Here is a 12,140-nt window from a genome sequence, read left to right on the forward strand (position 1 = left end):
TTAAATAATATTAAAATGTTGGATTCATGTCTTAAAGATCTTTAATATCCTCTTAATGATATGGCTGAAACATCATACTGGATTCTGTCAGGGGTTGAAGAGACTGGTGTGTGCTGTTTAGAAACTCACTATTTTTCCAATATACTTGGTCTATCATAATGAGTGTTGTGATTTGGTGAGAATGGTCTCCACAGGCTCATACATTTGAATACTTGGGCTCATCCATTGGAATATTTAGGAAGGATTAGGAGGCATGTGACCTTGTTGGAGCAGAGGGCTGGGCTTTAGGTTTCACTGGCCTGAGGGGAGAAGATGAGCAGAGGCAGAGAGCAGGGCTCTTAGGGCTTTAAGTAGGGACATGGATGGGATGACCTCCCCCGATTGCTGCAGGGAGACAAGTCTACTTTATTGTTTTAGAGAAAGTGTATAGAAGGGCATTTTTAGGGTATTGGCTAAATGATCATGACACCAAGTGGACAGAAAGGGCTCATTGGTTTTAGTATAATACCTAATTATCCCGCAGGCAGGAAACCAGGTTGGGATTTACATGCTGAGTTATGCAGCCTTACAGAGAGGTGTACAAAGTCACTTTTCAGACAAGACCAGCCGCCTGTGTCCAGGGACACTTTCCAGACAAAGGCACCCTCCAGACAGAGTCAGAGTCAGAGGCAGGGAAGCCCTGCTAAGAAAGGGAACCCCCCATTTTGCTCTGAGCTCCGAAAGCCATCAGGTCATAGGGACTGCTACCTTAACAGCAAGGTTCCCCAATATGAACCATTCCCACTTACCTTTTTCTGTTTTGTGTTTGTGGATCAAGATGTAATGATTAAGTGGTGTCAAATAGGTTTGTAAGTTTATGTCAGCACTCAGCAGAAAAGGAGAACTAAAGACTGTTTAAAATGATTAAAGTATTAGGGCCTGTCCCCCAAACCAGGATATAGAGTTTTAAATGCGGCATAAATAATCAAATAGAAAATGATAGATTTCAAAGGGGGAAGGAAATGTAAAGGAATCTCACTGAACTCTGTGAGCCTTCCTGGTGAGCAGTGGTTGTTTGCCAGCACACTGGTGGGATAGCTCAGTGAATTACAATGCCTTATAGCCATTTATCTAATTGCTTTCAGGTAACTTGTCCAGGAGTGGTGCTGAAAGACAAGGAGGACATCTATCTTAGTATCTGTGTGTTTGGCCAATACAAAAAGACACAATGTGTCCCAGCCACTTTTCCCCTGGTCTTCAATGCCAGAATGGTGTTTGAAAAGGTGAGTTCAAAAATCAGATCAAATATTTACCAACAAACTTCAGAGTGATTTTGGCTTTGAATAAAATCTGGCAACATAAACTATCATTTCTGACTATGTGCTTTGGTTTAATTCAAAAGGGAAGTTGTAACAAATTTAGACTTTTGAAAATATTCCTTATATTATGCATTGAATCAAGTTTAATTGAATCAAAACACCTTAGTGGGATTCTGTAAAGCATGGCATCTTGACTGCTAAGTAGCAGCTTCTGTAGAAAATGAGGCACAATAGGTAAGCATATGCTGAGCTCTACTTAGGAATGTCTTGTGCTTTTCTGTTTCGCCAAGCCTCCCTCTCTGTTTTCCTTCTAAGGGCCGGCATTATCAATCATATTCCCCTTTCTGTCAGACTTACCTTATCCTTACAGGGTAGTCTCCCCTCCCTCCCTCCCTCCCTCCCTCCCTCCCTCCCTCCCTCCCTCCCTCCCTCCCTCCCTCCCTCTCTTCCTCTGTACCTCCTTTCCTTTTTCTTCCCTACTTTTCCCTTGTCTTCTTTCCTTTGTTCACAAATAAAATAGCCCACTTTCATCTCTGTTCTATGGACTGATTTAGATACTGACATATGATAAGGTAAAACTATTTCTTCCTGTAGCTTAATGCATGTAAATAAAATGAAGGAAGGGTGAGAAAATAGGGGAGATATTTTTTAATTTTCTAAGAAGGCAATACTATTTAAACCAAGCTTGAATGAGACTACTAGTTGTTTGGGGGTCTTGGGGGACAGAATTCTTTTTTTTCTTTTTTTTTGGAGCTGGGGACCGAACCCAGGGCCTTGCGCTTGCTAGGCAAGCGCTCTACCACTGAGCTAAATCCCCAACCCCGGGGGGGGGGGGGCAGAATTCTAAATAGAGAGTTAATAAAGATAAAGGCTTCCCTTAAGGAGTTAGCTTGCTGCATTGGAACACTAAGGTTGTTGACAGGATCATCCTGAGGAGCACAGGTAAGAGCCCTAGTGGGTGATGTTGGAGAGGGAGGCAGATCCAGTTAGAAATGTATTTGTGAAATCACAGGAAACTGAGAGAAACTGGCCCTTCTCAGTATTGTTGAAGGTTTGTTTGGAGGATTGGTATGGTGATTTATTCCTGCAACTCCAGGATTTGAGGGGCTTTGACAGAAAGATTGAGAGTTCAAAACCAACCTGGGCTATATAATGAATCTTTTTCTCCAAAACCAAACCAAACCAAACCAAACCAAACCAAACCAAACCAAACCAAACCAAACCAAACCAAGATTTTTCTTTGGTTGGGCAAGGAAAGACATTTTGGGAAGTGATGGGAAGAGAGACTTACATCCCTCTGCTCTGGCTTCCTCTTCCTGAACTGCCCCTGCTCTGCCCTCACCTGCCCTCTCACCCTCTCACCACAGGTGTTCCCGGAAGCAGTAGACCCTGGAGATGTGGTTGCACAGCTTGAGTGTGAGTTTTTAATTTTTAATTACTACTGAAAACATTTCAGGAATACCATCCTTATTATAATTTGATTTGGGGTTAAATAAAAGTTTAAAAGATCTAGTAGGATTTAAAAATGTGGAGCTGAGACATTTTCATAATTTTTAGAGTTCCAAAGTCGTCCTGAAACGGTTTAAAGCATGTATCTTTTTGCTGTAGATGAACTGAAACCTTTTCCTCTTTCCGTTTTGGTCTATGGCAAATAAAGAATTACTTAGATATTAGTTGGTCAAGGTGTTTTGGAGTGTTCTGATGGAGGGTCATGATAGAACTTCGTCCTGCAAACAAAACTGTTCAGTGTGAGACTCAGGAATGTCAACAGACTCACAAAAACTCAAGGAAGTCTGGCTGGAAACCCAGTGCCTTCACCTCAGTAGGTGTCCATTATTCTGCAGTGCTGGGGTGACTGGGTACTTTCTGTACAGGCCTCAGCTGGAAAAAGCTACACTGACAGCAGCGCTAGGTATACACTTGGGTAAGGTCCATTCAGGACCTGGTAGTGAAAAGGAAGGCTAACGTTTATGCTTAAAAGTAGAAAAGATGGGGGACTATGAAGGGTCACTTGCTCAGAGTAGAAGCGGGGGGTGGTATGGAGAAGGATTCGGGGAGAGGATAACCATGACGGGGACAGTGAGCAGGATGTAAAGTGAGTAAGTTAAAAATAAAATAAACATTTTAAAAATGGGGGAAAAAAGTAAAAACGTCTGAAATTACAGACTAATGTTTACATCTCAAAAGGCCAGCTGTGCAGTGTTGGGCAGTGCCCATGTCTCCTAATGTCCCCCTAACTCCCTGCCCCATGGCACTCCAGCAACTTAGAAACATGGAAACTGGCACTGAGCTTAAATCTGAGGGTTTAAGAGGGTGGGAACGAGCCTGCCTGCTTGTTTTCATGGGAATTGTGGCTTACTGACTTATTTAGAGAATGCTTTGCACCAGGGCCCAGTATCCTGTTATTTCATTTCTGCTCTAGGACCTGACATTATATTTTCCAGTGTGGTAGACAAGTTTAGTGATGATTGTTGCCTATAGGCCTACACACTTAATATTTCCTGAACGTCTTGTTCATTATCTGGGAAACCATATATTAGAAGCATTGGAGATGACCATTTCTCTCATTTTCAATTTTTGAGAGAAAATTAGTGTTTTCCCCACTATTTGGTTAGAAATTTTAGGGTTTCAGATTACTAGTCACTGATGATTGTTATTTGAAAAGTGTCTTGATTTCCCTGACTCACTTTTTTTTGAGCCTCCACTCATAAAGTGGTATTCTGCTTTCTAACACCCCTTTCAGAGTTACCATCTCCCAAATTGTCAAGCAGTGGTATTCTATTGTTCATATCTCTGTACTTTACTTTGCTCTCTTCTTATAGCATAGAATTTGGCTTTGTGTGCTGCTTCTCAGATGACTTTCACAGCAGTCTTGTCCACAAACTCTTTTCTTTTGATTTTCCTTCTTGTTGTTCAGTGTTCTTTGTTCCCTAATGATTTCATATGGAAAATGAAAAATCAGTGGTGAGAATTCTCAGTGGAGCAATGGCTGCCCGGAGGCCTATCACCTGGAGCCAGTAGGCTTTGAGGTTTCATTAATCATAGCCCATGGTCTTGCTGGCCCCTTGCAATATAGTGGACAGTCTAAATGCATATTTTATGTATTGTGTCATTGTGCTACAGATGCATAACAGATGCAGGCTCTATAAAAGAATAGTCACTGTGCTCCTCAATAAAGTCATTTACTTTAGTCCTTCTTCTCATTTCCTCATCTGTCCCCCAAATGTCTTTTTAAAATTAATTTCTTACAATGAGGGTCTTCTCAGGCTTCAGTACTACATTATATGGCTATTTATTTCTTTAGTTTCTTTTTATCTGTAATGGTGTTCTACATTTTCCTGTTTGTTTTTAATGCTGGGAATGAGAAAATGAGATCCTTCACAATGTCCTGTCTCTTATATTGGCTAATTGTGTCCTTACCAAAGCTCTGTTTGGCTTGTTATGCTCGTTTTATATATGCTGCTAATTAGAATGGGAGGAGTTTAGATTCAGGGTATTTCACTTGATTTTGTTATTTTGCAGGAGTTCTTGATAGTTTTTTTATAGTTTTTGATAGTATTTATGCTTATTCTATCATGCCAGGTGACATGAATATCTTGTCCTTAGCAATGTAGAGGTTGGCCATTTTTTGTGTCTAGGCAACAGCATCCTGAAACCTCCCTCATAATTCTCTGATCAGCTAAGAGCGATCTTTTTCATTAGGGGCTAGCAAATAGTTATCTATATAATAAGTCACTCTTTTGTCTTTACTAACTAGAGAGCATGAGACAGAGAGGGGGGAAGGGAGGGAGGAAGGGAGAGAGGAAAGGAGGGAGGGAGGGAGGGAGGGAGGGAGAGAGAGAGAGAGAGAGAGAGAGAGAGAGAGAGAGAGAGAGAGAGAGAGAAATATGTAGGCTAAAGTATGTATCTGGTATCTTTGGTATCTTCTTGGACCACTCTCCACCTTATATGTTGAGACAGGGTCCCTCACTATATTGAACCTGGAGCTTGCCCTTTAGGCTGATCTGCTAGCCAGCTTGCTTTGGGGGTCTCATGCTGAGATTATAGGCAGAAACCCCCATTCCCATTCCCACAGGCATTTTCCTGGGTTCTGAGTTAACTGCTCTTTAGCTTGTGTGAGAAGTGCTTTGTCTGGTGAACCATCTCTCCAGAGCCTATAAGTTTTCTTTCTTTTTATTTTTTAATTGAAAATATTTTTCTCTACAATATATGCCGATCATAGTTTCCTCTCCAAGTTTCCTCTCCAATTCCTTCCAGCTTTTCCCAACCTTTCCACCAACTCTAAGCATTTAATAAGAAGCACCTCCCCTGCAAAAACAAAACAAAACAAATCAGCAGCAGCAGCAACAGAATAAAAGCAAAAGAAAAAGCAGAAGCACACACACTCCTCTGATGCCTAGAAACAGTCTTTACCTGAGATCCTGTAATTTTTTATCAGTGGTTTAGCAATTTTGAGATACAGTCCCCTAGAGAAGAGGCAGGGCAATGTCTTCTGTTCATTCTTGTTAAATGGCTTCAGCAAAACCCACACATCATAAAATTAATCCCTTGTAACTGCAGTTAAGCTATTTTCAGAGTATTTGTGCAAATGTGAGACACCACCACTATCTGATTTAGTATATTTCTGTCATCCTCAAACAATTCCTGAGGTATATTTATAGTTAACCCCATGTCTGCCCCCACTTTGCAGTAACCACTTGTCTATTTCACTATAGATTGGTCCTCTCTCTCTCTGTCTTCCCCTCCTTCCCCTTTCCTTTCCTTCTCCTCCTCTAGCCTCTTAATTTAGAAAAATGCTTTTGAGACGCATTCATAGTTTTCCACATACAAGATATTTATTCCTTTTTATTGCCAACCATTATTCTGTTATAAATATCATTTAGACTGTTTGGCTATTGTAAATAAATAACAAATCGATGAGTATCTGCTCAATCTTAGGCTAAGTATATGTTTAAAATTTGAATATGTAATCAACATGTTCATAAAAGTCATTATACCAGTTTACACTCTTTCAAGCTCATGAAGGTTTGTTTTTCCATATTGTTCCTGAGACTCAGTATTGTTAGCATTTTGGGACATAGGGTGTATAGACAAATCCAATTAATTGTATTCCAAATTTGCACTTAAATACTAGTGATTTTGAACATCATTTTATATGCTTATTAGCCATTCAGATTTTTCTTGTAAAATACTTATTCAAATATTTTTCCTGTTTTTGAATTGTTTGCTTTCAAAATAAAATATATGGGTTTTAATTTTTAATATTCCAAATGCAAGCCCTATATCAAGTGGACAGTCTTTAAATCCAGAAATCCGTGATTTTTCTCATTATCATAATTGTGTCTTTTGAGGAATGTAGTAAGCTCATTGTGTCATTTTTTTCTTTTCTTTTTATGCTGTTGGTATTCTTTCTATGACATTTTGGTCAACCCAGTGTCATAAAAAATTTCCCTATGCTCTTGAAATTTTACAGTTTTAAGTTCTGAATTTTAGAGCTGTGATACATTCTGAGTTTTGAGATACAGTGTGATGAAGTTAGAGTATACCCTCTTGCCTTTTCTTTCTATGGTTGAATATCCAGTTGCCCCACTGGTTATAACATTATCCTTTCCTGCATTAAATTGATTTTTCTACCTTACTTAAAAGCCGGTTGATTGAGGATGTGAAGATTCCTTTGAACTCTCTGGTCTGTTCCATTCATTCACATATTTATCCTTAAATGAATATTACTATCTCCCTCACTTTAGCCTTACAGAAGCTTTGAAGCAAGACTGTGTAAGTCTTTTGACTTATTTTAGCTATTTTTGTGTTTTTTGCATACTATGTGAGTCAGTGTCAGTTTGACAGTTGTACAAAGCTGAAAGTGGAGCTCATCTGGACATAAACAAGAACAGTTTGGTGGACACAATGCATTGACTTGTTTTTAAATTCTTTCATAACTGTCTATTCTTCACCTTTTCTTTCTGACATGCTCACATTTATTTAGACAGACAGACAGACAGACAGACAGACAGACAGACAGACACACACACACACACACACACACACACACACACACACGCACACACATCTCCCATACGCCCCATGGATATACAGGCACAAGCACACAGATACACAGACATAGGTAACATGGCTATGACAATTGTACTGCATGAAAATTGCTTCCTACACTAGTTTTTGGTCACAGGTCAAATTTGTCATTATAATCAGACAGGACTTCTTTCCCAGCCTATAGAAGGGGATCCCCACACTTGCCAGTACTTAAGTCTTTGTGCTGTGACCTCATGTGCTGGCTGGGTTGATGCTAGGGTCACTACAGAGGTGGGAACCTCAACTGTGAAAAGGAAATAACCAAGCCTGTTGGTCCTAGGCTTTATGAGAAAGCAGGCTGATGAAGCCATGATGGGCAAGCCTGTAACCAGCACTTCCTGCTTCTGGGTTCCTGCTGAGTTTGAGTTCTCATTCTGACTTTCTTTGATGATGAACAGTGCCAGTGAAGTATAAGCCACAGTTTCCTCCCCAGGCTGCCTAGATCATGATGTTTTATCATAACCCTAACTAGGACACCTTTGAGGCATATTTTTCTACTCTAGAATATTGTAGGAGTGAAAGTTATGGAAATAGTTTGCACCTTTAATACCATACACAAAGTGCCTAGGTCTGTGTTAAAGTCTTGATTTCCAGTGTAACGCTATTGAGAGGCATGCAATATTTAGAAGGAGGGTTGGTCCTACAGGAAGTTCTTAGGTTAATAGTGGTATGGCCTTGAAAGGAATTGTAGGAACTTGGTCTCTTTCCTTGTTCTTCTGCTTCTCAGCACCCAAGGCCATTGTTTTTGTTCTGCAATGATGTATTTTTTTTCCATATGCCCAAGCTAATGAAACTGCTGACCTTGGACTGGAAACTCCAGAATTAGGAACCCAAATAAAGCTTTTCTCTTTATATCTTTGTATTTAATTGCCTCAGTTATTTTGTTAACTAATGGGAGGCTGAATTTGTTGATATTAATTCCAAAGCAAAAAAAATGTAAAAAGAACACTACTGTAGAAACAAAATACAACAAATGGTTTCTCTCTAGCACTAATATGTAGTTTTTGGTTGTTTTTTTAATAGAATGACAGTATTTTTTTCTTTTATTCTCACTGTGACTCTAGTGAATATAACTACATTCAATACAGACATTTGATACCTAAGGTATTAAATATAATATAAATACAGCATTTCTCTTTTACACTACTTTATAACTTCTGGAACCATCCTGTTGACCTGTTTGTGTGCTATGATCCTTTCTTCAGGAGAATGTTTTGTGTTTGAGAATTTAAAATAGAAGATCTGTTTCACTGCTAGTGCCTCCAACATTTGATAAAGAGTGTTACTTATATTTATATTTCAGTCGATTACTAGAACTCACTGAGTTCTGTTGCCTATAGAGAAAAGTAGCATGCTCGTTAGAGCTGGTACCTCTTAGTCTATGGGAACTAGGTGAGGACTTAGGGGCTGAGAATGAGTCCTTCAGAGTCTGTGAATGGGAGTGTCCCGAATTACTCCAAGAGGCTTGTGGCACTCAGGCTTAAATTATTTTTAACTCCACTATATTTGAAGTATACAAGTACATTCTAAAAATGTTGACACTTCTGCTTGATGTAGTTACTGCAGGTTTTTGATTTGCTACATGTGACTAGAATTTCTCCAGTATTGTGATATATTTAATTTGTAACACACACTAACAATATATGTGTAAATGAGAATTTTTAGAGTGGAAGTAGGAATATAGTTCTTAGTTATACAATAAAGGGAGGCTGTAAAATGAGACTAATTGTCCTGCATGTTCCAGGAGATATGTTTATATTAACTTACTGTTGGGCCTCCAGCTGATCATTTCTATATAAAGCTTTCCTTTAATAATTTAATATCTTTCTCCCCACAGTATTTTTAATTGTAATAAAATATATATAACATGAAATTTACCACTTTAATCATTTCATGTGTACAGTCTAGTGGTATTCAGTGCATTTATAATTTTGTGTGGCAATCACCACCATGCATTTCTCTAACTCCCTATTTTATCTCTCAAAACAATATATTCCCCCTTTTTTACTTTTTCTACTTTGTTTTTATGATCATGAAAAAGAAGTCTTTTATCAAAGGGAAACTGGTATTAGTCCTTTCTTTGGGACTGACTCACTTCATATGGAACACTTCAAAGATCATGAAATAGAACATTTACCCGGTTCTTTGTTGATGGATACTTGGTTTGTTTCTAGCATTTCAATATTGTGAGTAATACTGCTATTACTTTCAGTTCTCCTTTGTATATTGCTTTAGCATTTTTGGAGGAATCAGTCTTTCCATATACCATCCTTACCTACTGCACAAGGGTCCTAATGGGTGTGAGAGCATGTTAGTTTTGATCTAAATTTCCCTAATTGTTAGTGATGTGGTAAAACTTTTAATGTATGTATTGATGATATGTGTGTCTCTTCTGGAAGAATGTTTATTCAAATCTTTTTTTTTTCTTTTCTTTTTTTCGGAGCTGGGGACCGAACCCAGGGCCTTGCGCTTGCTAGGCAAGCGCTCTACCACTGAGCTAAATCCCCAACCCCTTCAAATCTTATGATAATTTAAAGTTATCATTATTGTTATTTGTCTATGGATGTTTTGCCTGTGGGTATGTCTGTGAACTACATGTATGCAGTGCCTATGGAGGCCAGATGAAGACACTGGGTTACTTGGGACTCGAATTACTGAGAGCCGAGTTGCTATTTGGGTGCTGGGAATCAAGCAAGGTTCTCAGGAAGAATAGCTAGTGCTTGTAACCATTGAGCCACCTCTCTAACCTCTTGGTCATGTTTTAGTTGAGTTGTTTGCTTTTAATTTTTAAATTATAGATGATTTCTATTTACCTGAAGAGTAAGCTCTTTCAAAAGATTTAATTTGCTAGCACTGCCTTTCTTGTTATTATGCTTAGGCATACAGAAAAATTTATGGTTACTAGCTTTTGTTGTTACCTGTTTCTTTGGAATTTTATCCAAGAAATCATCCCAGACCCAACGTCATGAAGCTCTTTTCTCTTATGATTTTTAACATTTTGAGGCTTACATTTAGTCTTTGGTCATTTTGAGTTGATTTTTTTTTCTTTTTTTCGGGGCTGGGGACCGAACCCAGGACCTTGCGCTTCCTAGGCAAGCACTCTACCACTGAGCCAAATCCCCAACCCCTTGAGTTGATTTTTATATGTGGTATTTTAGGTAGAGGTATGAAGTCATTCTCTTGCATATATGTACACTTTTCCCATTGCCATTTGTTGAAAGATTCTCTTTTCCTTCACTTTATGTTATGGGCACTTTATTAAAATTACTCATTTGGAAAGATTTATTTCTGAGTTCTTTATTCTATCTCACTGGTCTATATGCCTGCTTAAAAGCTAGGCTCACGCTGTGTGAGCACAGCTGACCTCGCTTTGCAGTTTGAACGCCTTTTGTATATTTTTATTGCTGCCTTGCTCTAGCTAGTACTTCTAGTTGAATAGATGTGACACGCGTCCTTGCTTTGTTGCTGCTTGTTTGTTTGTTTAGAAGAGGAGTGTTTAGTTTTTCATCATCGTGCAATGTTTATTACTGGTTTTCTATTAGTGCTTTTTATTATGGTGAGTTAGTTTACTTGTATTCCTAGTGCTTTCAGTTTTCTTCATGAAAGTTTGTTAAATGTTCTTTCTCATTTTCTTAATGAAGTATGTTGTGTTAATTACATTTCATATACTGAACTATCCTTGCCTTCCAGGGACACATCTCGTTTTGTTATTGCATTAGTTCTTTTCCTGTGGCTATGATGGAAGAGTACCCTGACTGATTATGAGACAAGGCTTTGTTTTGGCTTATAGGACTACAGGGGACGCAGTCCACTATGGCAGTGAAGGCTTTCAGTAGAGCTTAAGGCTAGGCTGACTGTCAGGGAGCAGAGAGGTAGAGCAGGAAGTGGGGCCAGATTATATGTCCTCAAAGCCTATTCCCAATGATGTACTTCCTCCAGCAAGAAGCCATCTCCTACAGGTTCCGCAGGCTTTCCAAAGAGCACCAAGGGCTTAAATACACGAACTTATGGAGGATACTTCTCATTCAAACTCAGCATTCACTGTGTATAATACTTCTAACGTGTTGCTGAGTTCTGCTTCTAGTACTTAGAGATTTAACACTACAATATTTTTCTATAGATTTCTTGTTTGACTCTGGTTTTAAGGAAATATGTAACGAGTTACAAAATATCACCTCCTCTTCAACTTATTCTAACAAATTTGACAAAGATAGGTATTAATTCTTCAAAATTCCCTTGTGAAAATCAGGTCTTACACTTTATTTCTTGGGGAATTTCTGACCACTGTGAAGTCTTATTATTAGTCAGGAACAGATTTCTTGCTTTCCAAAAATTAGTTTTTATTTATTTGATTTTAAAATTTGTCAATTTTATTTAGGTAATACAGTTTTGCATCAGTTTTCATATTTAAAACCAGCAATAACAATTATATTTAAATATAAAATGTCTGAAAATTCTGTTGAGATTTAGAAAGACAGCTTTTGATTCTACTTATGTCTCCATTATTTTTCTGTTTTACCTTATATTTGTTCTAATATTTAATTTTATTTTTTCTCTAGGTTTGAGTTTAACTTATTCCTTATATGATTTCTTAAGCTGTAAAGCTGTTCATTTGAGATGACTTTTAATTTCTAAATTTACACATCCATAAGTTAGAAATTTCTACCATAGCATGTTGTGGCGTCATTTGTTGTGGTAAAAATAAAAAAGGGCAGAATGGTTCTCGCATGTACCCCTGCAATCTCTTTCTCA

General features: G+C 38.3%; 1 protein-coding gene across 2 annotated transcripts in view; it reads left to right on the forward strand.

Annotated features, from left to right (window-relative positions):
• Window positions 1-12,140, forward strand: part of Spata6 (spermatogenesis associated 6) — an 83,427-nt gene that overhangs the window by 17,889 nt on the left and 53,398 nt on the right. The window contains exons 2-3 of one of the 2 annotated variants that reach the window (NM_134392.2): window positions 1,125-1,262; window positions 2,666-2,714. In NM_134392.2, the coding sequence (NP_599219.2) occupies window positions 1,125-1,262; window positions 2,666-2,714 (187 nt within the window). Of the gene's footprint in view, window positions 1-1,124; window positions 1,263-2,665; window positions 2,715-12,140 lie in introns of those variants that run through there. The other variant, XM_039109229.2, reaches the window with a different exon arrangement.

Source organism: Rattus norvegicus, chromosome 5 (assembly GCF_036323735.1).
Source record: "Rattus norvegicus strain BN/NHsdMcwi chromosome 5, GRCr8, whole genome shotgun sequence".
Classification (NCBI taxonomy): Eukaryota; Metazoa; Chordata; class Mammalia; order Rodentia; family Muridae; genus Rattus; species Rattus norvegicus.